Genomic DNA, 14,542 nt, shown 5'->3' with positions numbered 1-14,542 from the left:
AGGGCAATAACTTTGGCCCATTACTTCCCCTTGCCTCCACCAGGTGTCATAAGTTTTTAGCTTTGCTGATGTACAGTGTACCTCCACCAATCCAAGCCATTTTTGTGTTCATATTAAACCATTCAGTGTTCCTTTTTGATAATCATTCTGCTGCAGGTTGTATGCATTATTTTTTTACAATTTCTGCCTAATTTGAGTGAATTTGTCACTTTAATGGACTTTATTAAAGACCGTGTTACACCATGCTGTCGTTGACCTCACATTTTCATTTACAAGTTATCATAACTTTGACTATTTTTCGCTCACTCTGTTTGTAACAGAGATAGTATTAGCAAGTTTATAATATGCTGCATTGCTAATTTATGCTTGGTTTTTTTTGTTTGGTGTTGTTTTGATAGAAATGTTAACTAAAGGTATCAATGCACAAGCTCAAAGCATAAAGTATAAGGCATCTAAACACAACACTATTTTCACTTTTCCATTAATAACAAGAGTGATTTAGTGAGTTAGTAATATACTGCATTATTAATTTATGCTTTGTTTTTCTTTTCTTGTTTTAAGTTGGATTGTCATCCAAATGCATAAAATGCAAAATAGTTCAAAGCAAAGGAGGACAACGATGACTCATGTATAGTATGTACAAAATGTACATCATCAATGCCATTCAGCATATGTAATAAGTGGTCAGAGGTGTTAGTGGTCTATCCTAAGTTCTATCCTACTCCAAGGCAGGAACAATCTCCTCTCCCTTTCAGATCATATAGGCTTTCTAACGAACTGGGAAGAGACCAATTTCTGTCCATCCCAAAATTTTGGCCATCTGGGCATGGAGTTTTTCACCAACTTGAATCTGGTGTGGTTTCCTTGTGTTTGCATAATCAGAATTGTCAAACTTGTCAAGACCATTTCCATAGTACTTGGATTGCAATGAGAGTGTTCTTGCAACTCCTCAGATTATTCATTGCGTTTGCAGATTTTATCCCATTCAGCCTTTATGTTCCCCTTACAAATGATGTTGCTAACACAGTGATGCCCTATTTCAAGTCCCCTCAGTCAAACAGTCATGAGAACACCCAAGATACTATCATTCCTGTGTCAATGGCACAGCCTAGGTTGGCTGACCATGGGGATCCTGCTGGAGAAGCCCCAAATGGAAATAATGGTATGTACTGACACCATCAGCAGCACATGGGAGTTAGGGGAATGGCCTCTACATGTTAACCTTCTAGAAATGAAGGCTGTCATCAATTCCTTTCACTTCTGGAAAGATTGACTCTCAGGCAAACTGGTCCTCATTGTATTCAATAACTTAGTGGTATGACGATCTCTTTATCAACATGCAAATGAGGCACATTCCTGACAGACTTAATGTTTTGGCCCACACAATATCCTGGAAAGATCAAGTCCTTCACATGGAATGGTCTCTCCATCAATTGGTCATCACTCAGATCTGCACACTCTGAGTGTGTCCAAAGATTGACCTTTCTGTGACAAAAGGAAATCACAAGTTACCCACAGTCCTCTCTCCAGTCTCAGATCAAGAAGCTTGGACTGTGGATGCACTGTCAGTCAGTTGTGAGGGGTTGTGGGCATTTGCCTATCCCCCCAATGTCTTGGTTACAATAATAATCCAAAGGTTACGGGGTCAGAAATGCAAGATGATTTTGATAGCCTCTCTCAGATGGGACAGATGATGGGTTACCAATCCACACTGTTGGATCTTTTGGCCAGTTTTGGTCTCAGTCGACCAATACCCCTTACACTGTTTCCAAAATGAAATCTGTCCTGGGTTTTAATATGGCTCAGTTTGAATAAATTCGAGCCTCTAGCCCTGACTTTGTTAAAGTTACTAACATGCAAGACATGTTCAGCTCAGCTTCTGCATGCAAGGTAAGTAAGCTACATGTCCTTTCCATCAACCCGAACTATCTTCAGTTCAGATTGGATGGTTCGATGATCCTCTTGACGCAACCAGGCTTTGTAGCCCAGAATAGGTTACCATCTGTCGGTAATCAGAGAGTCATCATTCACTCACTCTCTTCCACAGACAGGTTGAGAGCAGCGGCCATCCAAGATCCTGTTTGAGCACTGAAGCACTACTTGAAACATACAGAAACATGTCATGGCACACATGAATGCCTCTTCCTTCCTGTGATAGCCGGGAAATAAGATATCACCCCTCAAGCCCATGCTTCATGGCTAAAATGGATTATATGCTCAGCATACTTGGAAGTCTCACAAGGTCAGAGTTCACTCATGAAGATTACTGCTTATGAGATTAGAGCAATCTCTACAAGCCTCGTATTTGAACATAAAGTTTTGATCTGAAATATAATAGAGGCTGTTTGCTGGCATGCAAAGTCAACCTTCTTGAGTTTTTATCTCATAGATTTAGCTTTACAGAGGCAAACCTTGAATCTGCTAGGTCCAGTGGCTGCAGCACAGATGGTTGCCACGCCCAATTAAAATAATCAACATAGCTGGCTATGCTGGATTAGCCAATGAAATTTTGTAAGTAAGAAGATTTAAATAATATAGTCATAACTGTATGAAAGGGTTGCAGATTAAGTGACCCTAGGCTGTGCTGCTTTTGTAGTTAGGATAACAGGTTATTGTTCACATGGATTATCTAGCCATCATTTACTAGAAGTATACCTGAGGTAGAGGTCAGATGCTCAGCATTCCCTCCTTCTTTTACCTATTCTTCTAACATACTGTGATTGAGGAACGTATTTGAAGGAGAAATATTTTTAAGTCATCTGTTTCTTCAAGAATACTTACCTAATCACATTACTTAAAAATTCTCACAACCACCTCGCCATGCAAGCCTCCTTGTTAGTATGTTGCACAACTAAAAACTAGCAAGACCTGACTGTGGCAAGGGGATAAAATGGGCAAGTGTTATTGCCCTTTGTCTATATGAGAGGGAGGGTAAAAGATGTTTTTCATCTTTCTGTAGGGCTGGGTTCATGATGTATGAGGCAAATGTTCCTAATGTAATGCGATTGGGTAAGTGCTTTTGGAGGAACGTAAGTTACTTAAAAATTTGCTTCCTCTACTAAATATTGATATATTTGTCCAGTAAGTTAGCCTACGTTGAAAACTAGTCAGTCAATTCTTTAATATACTAATTTTTCTGAATGTTATGGTACTATCTGCAGGATGGTGTCCTGTGGGCGTGATAACGTTCGCTTGTGGAGAGTTAAGGAGGGATCACTGAGGTCAGCTCCTGTTAACCTTGGCAAACATCACATGATGGAATTCACTGATGTCTGTTTTGAGGCAGGTTATCATTCAGACAAGGATCCAAATGACAGGCTTGTGTAAGTGAGAAAAAAGTATTCACATTCCCAGACTCATTACACTAAAACGCCTCAAGAAAATTGTAAGCAGATATTGAAGATTGATTGAAGAATTATTGCATAAGTTTTATAAGTCATTATTTGTTGAAATAAGTATTGGTTTCATTCTATTTGATTTTCAACATAATTTTGTCAAGCTTCATGTTGTTCATATGGTATCTCATTGAAAATTTTAAACTTGTCCTGCCGAATATTTTTTAATGATAAATTCAACATATTTTATAAAATGCCTTTTCCAATCACTGAGCTATGAATCCAGCCTGTATATTAACAAGGGTTTATAAGACTCATGGTTTCCATCTGTCTCTCTGTTTTTCCACCTTTCCAAATTTTACAGTTTTAGCTGCCTAGGCTGTAAGGCATGTAGTTGTACAGTTTGAGCTGCCTAAGTTGTAAGGCATGTAGTTGTACAGTTTGAGCTACCTAAGTTGTAAGGCATGTAGTTGTACAGTTTGAGCTACCTAAGTTGTAAGGCACGTAGTTGTACAGTTTGAGCTACCTAAGTTGTAAGGCATGTAGTTGTACAGTATGAGCTACCTAAGTTGTAAGGCATGTAGCTGTACAGTTTGAGCTACCTAAGTTGTAAGGCATATAGTTGTATAGTTTGAACTACCTAAGTTGTAAGGCATGTAGTTGTACAGTTTGAGCTACCTAAGTTGTAAGGCATGTAGTTGTACAGTTTGAGCTACCTACGTTGTAAGGCATGTAGTTGTACAGTTTGAGCTAAGTTGTAAGGCATGTAGTTGTACAGTTTGAGCTACCTAAGTTGTAAGGCAAGTAGTTGTACAGTTTGAACTACCTAAGTTGTAAGGCATGTAGTTGTACAGTTTGAGCTACCTAAGTTGTAAGGCATGTAGTTGTACAGTTTGACCTACCTAAGTTGTAAGGCATGTAGTTGTACAGTTTGACCTACCTAAGTTGTAAGGCATGTAGTTGTACAGTATGAGCTACCTAAGTTGTAAGGCATGTAGTTGTACAGTTCGAGCTACCTAAGTTGTAAGGCATGTAGTTGTACAGTTTTAATTAATCCTTTCCCCCAATAACTTGCACACAGCAGGGTCCAAAAACATAGGCCGCACTATAGCAAGGACATGAGTTATCGAGGAACCTCCATAACAATATGAAATGATACCATCCTCACCGGACATCTAGAAAACTGTGTGGGGGGAAGCAAATTGGTCTGTTTAATGCCTGAATACTTGTTTTAAAATGCTTGCAGACATGGCTGTTACAGTAGATTTACATACTTCTCGCTTGAATACAACAGGGCACATTGTATTTATGATCATTACACTTAAACTGAACTAAAAGACCATAGTAAAACACACATTTCACTTGATAAAAAAAAAACATTTAATTGGTATTTATTTATTCAAGTGCTGCCTTCAAGTAGTCATTAGTGATAATTTCATTGATTGAAATTTCGTTGCTTACTGTTTTGTGTACCAACAATGTTGTTTGGATTTTTTTAATAACAAAATACATGATTTCTTATTAAAAGTTGATAATTTCATAATGTTGATTTAGATTTCCAGGTCATATCAGCCTCTTTCGATGATAAAAACAAGCGATGAATCAACATTTCAGTTACCAGTATTGACCATGATTTTCTTCATGTTCAAGAAATTGGGGTCAAATTTTTGGTACTTTCCAGTTTAAAAAAATTGGATCCATGACTGACTCACGTTATAAACAGGTTTACGAGTTATCAGGGCACGATTTATCGAGTGAGTGGTATATCTTGGCTGTAATGCATCTAGTCTTACAGTTTTAGGTACCAAGGTTACAAGGCCGTGTGAGTGAGGTTATGGTGTGGCATTTGTCATCCATCAACATCTACTTATTACTGTTTTAGTGGCCATGTTTTTTCATCAGATAGGAATAAAACTTAGACTATGTACTATGTTCACTATTCCTATTTTTTTACTTGTTTTTTTTTTTAGTTATCTGATTTTTACATAGGTTGTGAGTTAAATGTACCAATTCTCAGTTTTGAGCTAGGCAACTTTGAACTAACTTGAAAACAACAAAATTTGTCATATTAAATACATTAAACATGTAAAACACAAAAAAGTTTGAATGGTATGTGCAAATTATTGCACATATATCTCAGGATAAAATAAACTTACAGACTCATACAAACGTTTTAAGCTATTTATTTCCAATAATATTGTTTTTCTGCTTTCATTTTGTAGGTATGCCTGTAGCAAATCAGGACACATTTTTGAGATTGACATTAAGAAAGTCAGTATTCACCATGTAAGACGACTCCTTCCAACTGTCTCCAAGTCCTCAAAGGAAAAAGAAACATTTAGATCAGGTACCACCATCATTATTTTTTTTCATCTATGATAAATACAAAAGAGACTTTAGCAGCAACTGCAGTAGACTATTGAACACTATTATTAGTATTTTGATGTGAATAATTGTGAAATAATTGCATGACTATTTTGGGGTTTGTCTGAATAGAAGAGATTCAGACTCTTAATTACTGTCAGTGTATATTTCTTACAAATTTAAATTATTACAAGCGGGTCATTTTAACCTTATAGACTAAGATGGGAATTTTCAAGATTTATTCAAAGGTGCATTCTAATTATGTTTGAGAGACTTTAGGAAAAATGTGTGTACCTGACTGATTTTATTTTTTGCAGTCACCAACTGGATAATGTTATCTTGTAGATAATTTCTTTAGACATTTATTTGTTCTTTGTTCACTATCATTGACATCACTGTAGGTTTATGACATTTTGCAGTCACTGACTTTATAATATTACAGACCAAGAAGGTCTTGCAGATAATTTCAAATGACATTTATATTGTCCAATATTATCTACTTCATTGTAAATTTATGCAACACTTGAATGTTGTCACATGCTTTGGTCACTAGCATGTTAATTCAAATAATGTGTACTTGACCTACTCTCTGATCTCTGCCACTCACTGTATAAATACAGACCAGAAAGGTCATGCATCTAAACAATTTGTATAAGCAGTTACATTATTCATAAGCATCCAATGTACAGTAAGTTATACAAGCTTGGATGTTTTCAGCTGTAGTGGCATTTATTTTTCTCTGTATTCATAGGTCTCAACATAATGGGCAGGTGTTCTCACTGCAATTGCTTTAACTGCCTTGGGTAAATACTACATGTCTGGAATGTGTGTTGTCTGATTCAGGACACAATGTAACATGCAAACGTTGCAGGATCAGCAAAATCTACAATTCCATTGGGTTGATTCAATTTCACTCTTGCCAGCCCCAAACGTCATTGTTAAGAACAGGCTTCTGTTCATGGGCATTCAGTCATTTATGGTGAAACCTCTTTCCATGTTGGACTCCAGCTCTTCTACCGAACAAGATGAGGGCTTTTTGAACTGGTACCTAAAATAAACTGAGTTGATGGATTGAGGAAGACCTTGTCACTTATTACCTTTGAAAGTGGGAAAGGTCACTATTTCATCCTAGGGTGTGTCATCCTGGATAAGATGTGTTAATCACTCTGTGTGCATAGAATTAGCCCACTATCAAGTAAAGTTATTATGCATTTTGGCTCAGTAAGTTAGGGCACCAGTATTGCAGTCAAGCACAACTGTTCCCTTTTAGATATCATGTAGATGACTTGCTCTGGTTTTATCCTAGAGATCTTTCATTGCAAAGGGCTGATTTTGACCTGGTGTGACCTATAGCAGCTACTCAAAAGGCTATCTTTCCAGGTCATCTGGCAGTTACTCAGTGATACTGTTTTGCATCTGCCACAGGTTTAGTGACAGACAAATGTTTACTTGTCAGCTGCATATAGAGTCACTCCTACAGCCTAATTATATCTCAGGAGTTGAAGCTGCCTCACATTCCTTAGGGGACCAGAGTTGTGCCTTCTCCAGGGTAAGGGGTATAATCACTAAACCTCTTACCTATACTTTTAAGGTCTTATGATTCAGTAAATGTATTTGTAGAAGAAACCAATTTTTGGAGTGAAATGTGTTTTTTTCAGTAATACTTACCCAGTCATGATACAGACAAGCCCTCCATGCCTTTCCGCAGTTGCTTCCTGCTGGCAGAGGATGCATTTTACTAGTAGTAACTGAAATATGGATGGGATTTTGGCACCAATACCTCTATTCGTGGGGAGATAACTCTTGTCTGATTCCTACCTATGTAGAGAGACAGCCTTTAGTTTTTTATAGCAAAATTGTTCTTAGGGTGGATTTGCAAAGTAATGATTGTACTAAGTATTATGATTGGGTAAGTATTTTACTACAAAAATTAGTTTTCCCAATCAATTGGAGAAATGGATATTTTATGATATAATTCACCTTTATTTTCTGCTGTGGATCTGATTTCGTAGCACAGTAATAGTGTGAACATGTGTATACAGATATAATTTCACAACACAGTAGACCGCTCTGGTGGTCTGGTGGTTAGAGCATCCACCTTGGATGTGGGAGGTCATGGGTTCGAACCCCAGCCAAGTCATACCAAAGACTTATAAAAATGGCACTAACAGCTGCTTCACTTGGCGCTCAGCATTAAGAGGTTAGTGTTAGAACTGGTTGGACTGGTGTCAGGATAATGTGACTGGGTGGGACATCAAGCTACATGTCTGTGGCATGATTCCCCAGTGCTAGACATCACTGTAAACTGTCACACTGCAGACATCATAGCGATATGACTGAAAAATTGTTAAAGCTATGTTAAAAATCTAAATCACACACTCACAACACAGTAATAGTGTGAACATGTATATACTATATAATTTTACAGCTACACACACTTTTCCTGATGAAAACTTCAAACTTTGGGATATCTTTGGATGAGGTGTGTCAGTATGCTCAACACTTGTGTAATTGCCATTTACTTCTTGACTTGGGGCAAGGGCATCAGTAGTAATGAATCAGAAATGGGGGTTGGGTTCGTAATGAATTATTGAGAAATGTGCCAGGAACATCATGACAATGTATTTTTTTCATACCCTGCAGTTCAGATGGATTGACAAGTTTTATGGTCATCACATGAAAATGTGTACATCTACAAATCACATTGCTCCTGCAATCTTTTTTAGTTATTGCTCTTTTTCTCTTATAGTAGTGTATGAAACACAAACACGCTAGTGCAATTAGTCTTACAGATTTTTATGGATTGCCATATATTATGGTCGTTTTGCACATGTCCTGTCACACTGATCATTGTTGCCCTTGTTGCCTTGAAGGTTATTGCATTGTACAACACTAGTCTTGCAATTTTTGATAGGTTGCCAAATAATTTGATCAGTGTTATGACTGCCACATGAAGATGCACATATCTACAGATCATTTGGTTCCAGTTTTTGTCAGTTATTAGCTTTTTATATGTAGCTTAATGCAGTGTTTGAGAGTCTTGTTAGTGCAACTAGTCCTGCAGTTTTTAATATATTGGCTCAGTGTATCCCCTATGGGTGCAAGACTGAGAGTCAGAAATCTCCATAGTGTCAAAACTGGAGGTCAGACTGAGTAAAAAACAAACTTTCTATCAAAACTGTGGGTCAGATTGAAAATTTGGCGGTCTCAGAAGCAAAATGTGGGTAAAGGGAAGCAGTGATTGCCTTGAAACTTGGTAAATATTATCATCTTGAGATGCACATGTCAAGAAATTGTTTGACTCTTCTTTTTTTAGAGTTGTCAGGCATTTTGTCTTGTAGCTTAATGCAGTGTATGACACGATCTTGTTAGTGCAGCTAGTCCTGTGATTTTTGATGCATTGTCGTCGTAAATATTATGGACATCACCTGAAGATGCACATGTTATCAAATCACAGTGTTCATTTTGTTTTTCTAAGAGTTGTTGCCCTTGTTGACTTGCAGCTGAATGTGGTGCATGGCAGAATCTGCTGCATGCAACTGGTGTCATACATTTCAATGGATCATAAGGAAAATTGGGAAATGGTACGATCATTGTCTGAAAATGTGCTTATGGACAAATCATTTCTCCAGGTTTAGCAAACCTGTTTATGGTCTCAGTGAGCTCATGATGATCATCTGTTGTGTGTCATCCAATCACAGTTTTTGACAATCTTTTCTCAAAATCTGCACAGCAAACTCTAACCAAATTTGAAGAAAGAAAGCTTTCTAGCAAGTAGGTCTTTCAGCTTTCTAAAATGAGGTTGATCCACTTTCTAATATTTCTGACATTACTAAAAAATAGAAGAAAACAAACTTTATATGACTTCTTCACAAAAACTGATTATTTCTTTTGGAACAAATTTAATTTCCTCTCAGAAGTTCCTGTTCTACCTGATATTTGACATGTTCTTTATTATAATTTAAGTAAAAGTCCTGACCTTGTTTACGACTTAGAATGTTCTTGAAATGAACTTTTCACCCACATCCAGGTCCTTCTATTGTCTTAGGTTTTTGTATTAAGGTTGTTTACCTTAGAATTATTCATTCCTATCTTAACAGCTTTAGTAGAATCAGTCTTGTAGTTGTGTTCAGTTAATATTTGAGAGGATTTTTTTAAATTAATCATTGGAATTACAGCGTGCCCATTGAGTTTGGGACTAAATTACTATTTTGGAATCATTGTGAATTCATTCAAGGACATTCTGGATTCTGTCATTGTGATGCCTCAAAATTGTTAACACACCAGTACATTTAATACTGTTGGCACATCAGCAAATTCAAGATTGGAATTCATTTGGAACACCACTGGAATTCATTCAGAACAATCTTTGCTTTTGAACTTGTAGAATTTTCATGAGCATTTGGGATTTAAGTCACAATACTATTGGTTCCTTTTAAATTTTCACTTTGTATTCTAGGGAAATAAATTATTTTTTTAATTTTACTAAATGTGTTTTTTTCTCTTTTCTGTACTTAGTTTAAGACCATAGAGTCATAATGCTTTGAACTGCTTTCAGTTTTTTTGTACATATGATGCTGATGCACCATCCTATATGACAGCTGTTTCTAAAAAAAGCAAACATAAAAACAGCTTCTAAAACATTGCTCAACAGAATGTGACCAAATTTAAAAGCATCCACACATAAATTGACCTAACATTTATACAAATGTTGCCAATCTAAAATCAATTGTGAGTGACAATTCTAAAAATAAACAAGATTTTAAACTACTTCTCAAAGAATTGACTTCAGTCAGCAGTTCATATATTTAGTACCATTATTCACTAGTTTATTAAATATGTATTTTGTGGGTTTTTTTAGGTAATTACTAAGAGCAAAGAAACCCATGAACTTAACAAATCCTTGAGAAATTCTTAAGTTGATCTAGGCTGAGCAGATGGCAGGACTCAAACCTGCAACTTTCTATTCATGTGTCACACAACTTAACCACTAAATCACTGCATTTCCCATGCATGGGGATCTCAGCGGTTTCCAAGTTATGACTCCAGGGGCAGGACCCCAGGATAATAACAGCACACCGATGAATCCATGCAGACTGTTCAAATTAACTCTACATGTAGTGCCAAGTATGTATACATTAAAAATGAGACTTCATATTCTAGAAAAGAAGATAAATGACAGCAATAGACAATGTAAGAACAAGCTTTTCTTTCCCCTCCACAGTTTAAATAAATGTATGAATTTGCAATCACAAAGTGATATATAAGAGTCAATGACCTTTATGTCCTACAGCTGAATGTAGTGTAAGACAGACTCTTGGGAATGTAACTTGTTTTGCAGTTGTTGTTTTTTTTATTACTCATGGTGAATCTTGGTACATGTATTGGTTATCATCTGACATATTGACACCTGTTAGTGATGATGATTGTTTCAACAATATGAAAAAATAATTTAAAAGTTTTTGTGTCCCTGTCATATCTAAGTATGGGGGTATATAGTGTTACCCATATTTACATGTCACATAACATCATACTAATTTCATTAATTTCATTTAAGTAACTTTTATAGAACTTAACAGATTGTAGTCAAATTTGGTTTGAGGCTTTATATTAAGATTACCTAGATCAAGTTTAATTTTCACTAATTTTTTTTAGTAAAAGTTAAGAGTTAATGACCCCTGTTTGACTTAGAACTATGCTTTCCAGTAAATTATAATGGTGGCAACATCCATGTCATATGGATACATTTTGGATTGAATGCTGTATTCAATTTAAATAAAAGCTCTTTACAGCTGAGGCATTATGTTCTGTAAATTGTTTCTTCAATTAAGAATTAAACAGTATGGAAATGACAATTTTGGGGGGTATTTACTTTAGCATAGGTGGTTGTTTGAATATAATGGAACACATCCCCACATTAATCCTGAATAGGGTTTGTATGTACTAAGAACCTGATAGTTCTCTATTTCAGAAATGTTGCTCAAGAGCAATGCCTTCTGAGATAGAGAATAAGTCTAGAATTTCCAAAGCACACCTTTGCCATTAGCAGCATAATGTCAGTGGTGGGTGATTTTATAAGCACCGTATTAATTTGTTACAGGGTCAGGTATAGCTATCAACTGTCTGAGTGTAAATGAGATGTTTTGTGTGACGGGTTCAGATGATGGATACCTAAGGCTGTGGCCTCTCGACTTTGCTCATGTGTATTTGGAGGCAGAACATGAAGGACCAGTCACTGCAGTGGACTTTACAGCTGATGGACTGAAGATTTTAGCAGGAACAGCATCAGTAAGACATTGCACTTCAACACACACATACACACACAATCTTAATATTATAACTTTGATTTGCAACATGTTTCAACAGTGTACACTTAATCTTAATTTTATAACTTCAAATTGGGCAACATGTTGAATCAAAGTATACATATTACAATCAGTGGCGTAGATGTTGAATTGCAGTGACTATTTGGAAAATCCAGAGATTCCAATAAATTAGTATGGGCAGATTGTGCATACATGGAGTCAAGCTGAGCACTACAGAGTTTGAAAGTCATAACATTATTCTGAGAATGAGTGAATGACCACTACGGTAAGTGCAATCATATTTTAATATCCTTTGAAATAAATAGGTGTTTTTATTTTGGAAACACTGTTCACTTCAAACATTATCTATTATAATATTTGAATTAATACATATCAGTTCACTTATAAATGTAAACCTCAATATTGAGAATATTTAACTTGAAATATGGATTTTTTAGGCTGGGAAATCCACATAATAAAATTGTTTCCTTTCCTTAGTTCTCTGTAACCAAGTTTTTTCATCTTTGATGCATGTATTGATGATGTAGTGCTGTTTGACTAAATTTATTTCTGATTTGATTTTTTAGTTTTGTTTTAATTAAGAAAAGGAATTGTTTATTGTCAGAAGGAATCCTGAAAATATGACAAAAAGATGCTTTGAATTTTATTGCTGACAATTATCCACAGTTCGTATTTTAAAAAAATCAGAAAGCTACCAGACTGCACTGAGAGTTTCGTGTATTAGACCAGTATAACTCTCGTGAATCATCTTAGGCACACTTGGGCCTCTTGTTAGCTCTACTGATTAAAGACTAGAAAACTTAGGTCATGGTTGTTTGTGTAAGTGAGTAATATTGTTAAGTAGCATGGTGTAGGCCTTTTCATGAGATGTGAAAGCCATAAAAGTAAAGAACCTTATTTGTTCACTCGTCAATGCCCATCCACCTTAGTATCACTGATACTTTGATTTATGATTTTTATTTTTACCATAAATTATTTTTTAAGCTGGTGCTAAGAGTCTTTGTTTTCACTTATCTTTTTGTGATTTTGGACAAAAATGTGTATGAATGTAGCAAGAATATAATCTATTGACTCACATGCCTAGAAATTTTAATGAGTGTAATTGCCATCAGATTTCTCATTCATTGACAGGGTAACCTTGGTATTCTGGATGTGTCAACCAGGAGCTACACGACAGTAATGAGATCACATGTGGACAGGATCCAGTGTGTGGCGGTTGATCCCTATAGAAAGCATATCGCTACTGTTTCAAATGACCGTACAATCCGGGTCTGGGATGCAGACACACTACAGCAGGTAACCATACTCATATGTATATTCCATCTGTAAGGTGGGGTGTACTATGATGTTGTCCATGCATTATCCATCCATTTATCTGTTCCACACAATAACTTTAGTTATCCAGCATCTAGTCACCAAGCCTTCTGGATGGCTTGCATTTGGAATAAGGAATAATCCTATCAGTTTTGGGGTTGATAGGTCATTGGTCACTAACTGAAAGAAGAAAACTTGTTTCTGCACGAAATAACCAAAGTTCTCTACCAACTTTGTGGATGACTTGTACTGTGTCCAGTGTTAAAGGGTTTACTTAATACCCCCTAAAACTTAATGCCTTAACAACTCATGCTACAGAAGCCTAGATAAATTGTGAGAACCTGGTCAATAATAACTTGTGTTTTGTAGTAATTTGTTTATTATTCCCTTGCTTAAGTGGAAAAGAGTTGGGGGATATTGTGATACCCACTGTCAGCACACCCATCCAGTTATAAGTCTGTCTCTCCATAGCTCAGTCTCCTTCTACTCTGCTTGAGTGAAAAACTTGCCAAACTTGTACACAAGTTGCCCGTGTGGTAACCATCTGCAAGATGGACATAACTTTTGGACCTCTTCCCTGAGGTCTCTCAGTGGTTTGCAGATTTTTAAAATATTATTTGACAGAACTTTTTACATGCCTTTTTAGCAGAAAAATACATAATATATATCATTGATTTGGGGCTACAAGCCCTGGGTCACTGTCTGGCGGTCAAGAAATCAGTTGGGGGGGGGATAGGTAATTAAAAAGTAGGAAATTTGCTGAGATCAGCCATAAAAGTAGATCTTGTTTATGGATTAAGTTACAATTTTATTTCAATTGCAATAGGTCTTTACTGTTTGTGTGCATTTACACGAGTTATATCTGTTTTGTACAGTGTTGTATCTTTGCATGCATGAAATACAAATTTACAGTTAGTTGCTACATGGACATCCCTAATTCCATACTATCAAGACTCTACACTTCCAAATTTTACTCTTAGACATTTATCCTTCCTTTGCTTTAAATTCTAGTCAAATTTAATAAGAATACACACAGCAACTGTGATTGGGAATTCATTAATTTTTTCATAGTTCATAAAAAATATTTCCTAACCATATATATTCATGGATTAAGTAAGGGGGGTCTGTTGTTTCCACAGAAATATCTGTTATCTCTTTACATTTATGGTTTATAGCAACCACAAATTCTAAACAATTTGTAAC

General features: G+C 36.2%; 1 protein-coding gene across 1 annotated transcript in view; it reads left to right on the top strand.

The window, feature by feature from the left end:
• Window positions 1-14,542, top strand: part of LOC149803781 (WD repeat-containing protein 90-like) — a 126,263-nt gene that overhangs the window by 44,391 nt on the left and 67,330 nt on the right. Inside the window, exons 14-17 of the mRNA XM_089953570.1 lie at window positions 3,162-3,323; window positions 5,558-5,682; window positions 11,800-11,987; window positions 13,157-13,321. Coding sequence (XP_089809696.1) covers window positions 3,162-3,323; window positions 5,558-5,682; window positions 11,800-11,987; window positions 13,157-13,321 — 640 coding nt within the window. The remainder of the gene's footprint in view (window positions 1-3,161; window positions 3,324-5,557; window positions 5,683-11,799; window positions 11,988-13,156; window positions 13,322-14,542) is intronic.

This window comes from Sinohyriopsis cumingii, chromosome 3, assembly GCF_028554795.1.
Source record: "Sinohyriopsis cumingii isolate HCF-2022 chromosome 3, ASM2855479v2, whole genome shotgun sequence".
NCBI classification, from domain to species: Eukaryota; Metazoa; Mollusca; class Bivalvia; order Unionida; family Unionidae; genus Sinohyriopsis; species Sinohyriopsis cumingii.
Note: the sequence above shows the minus strand (reverse complement) of the source record. Positions and strands in the feature narration are given on the sequence as shown.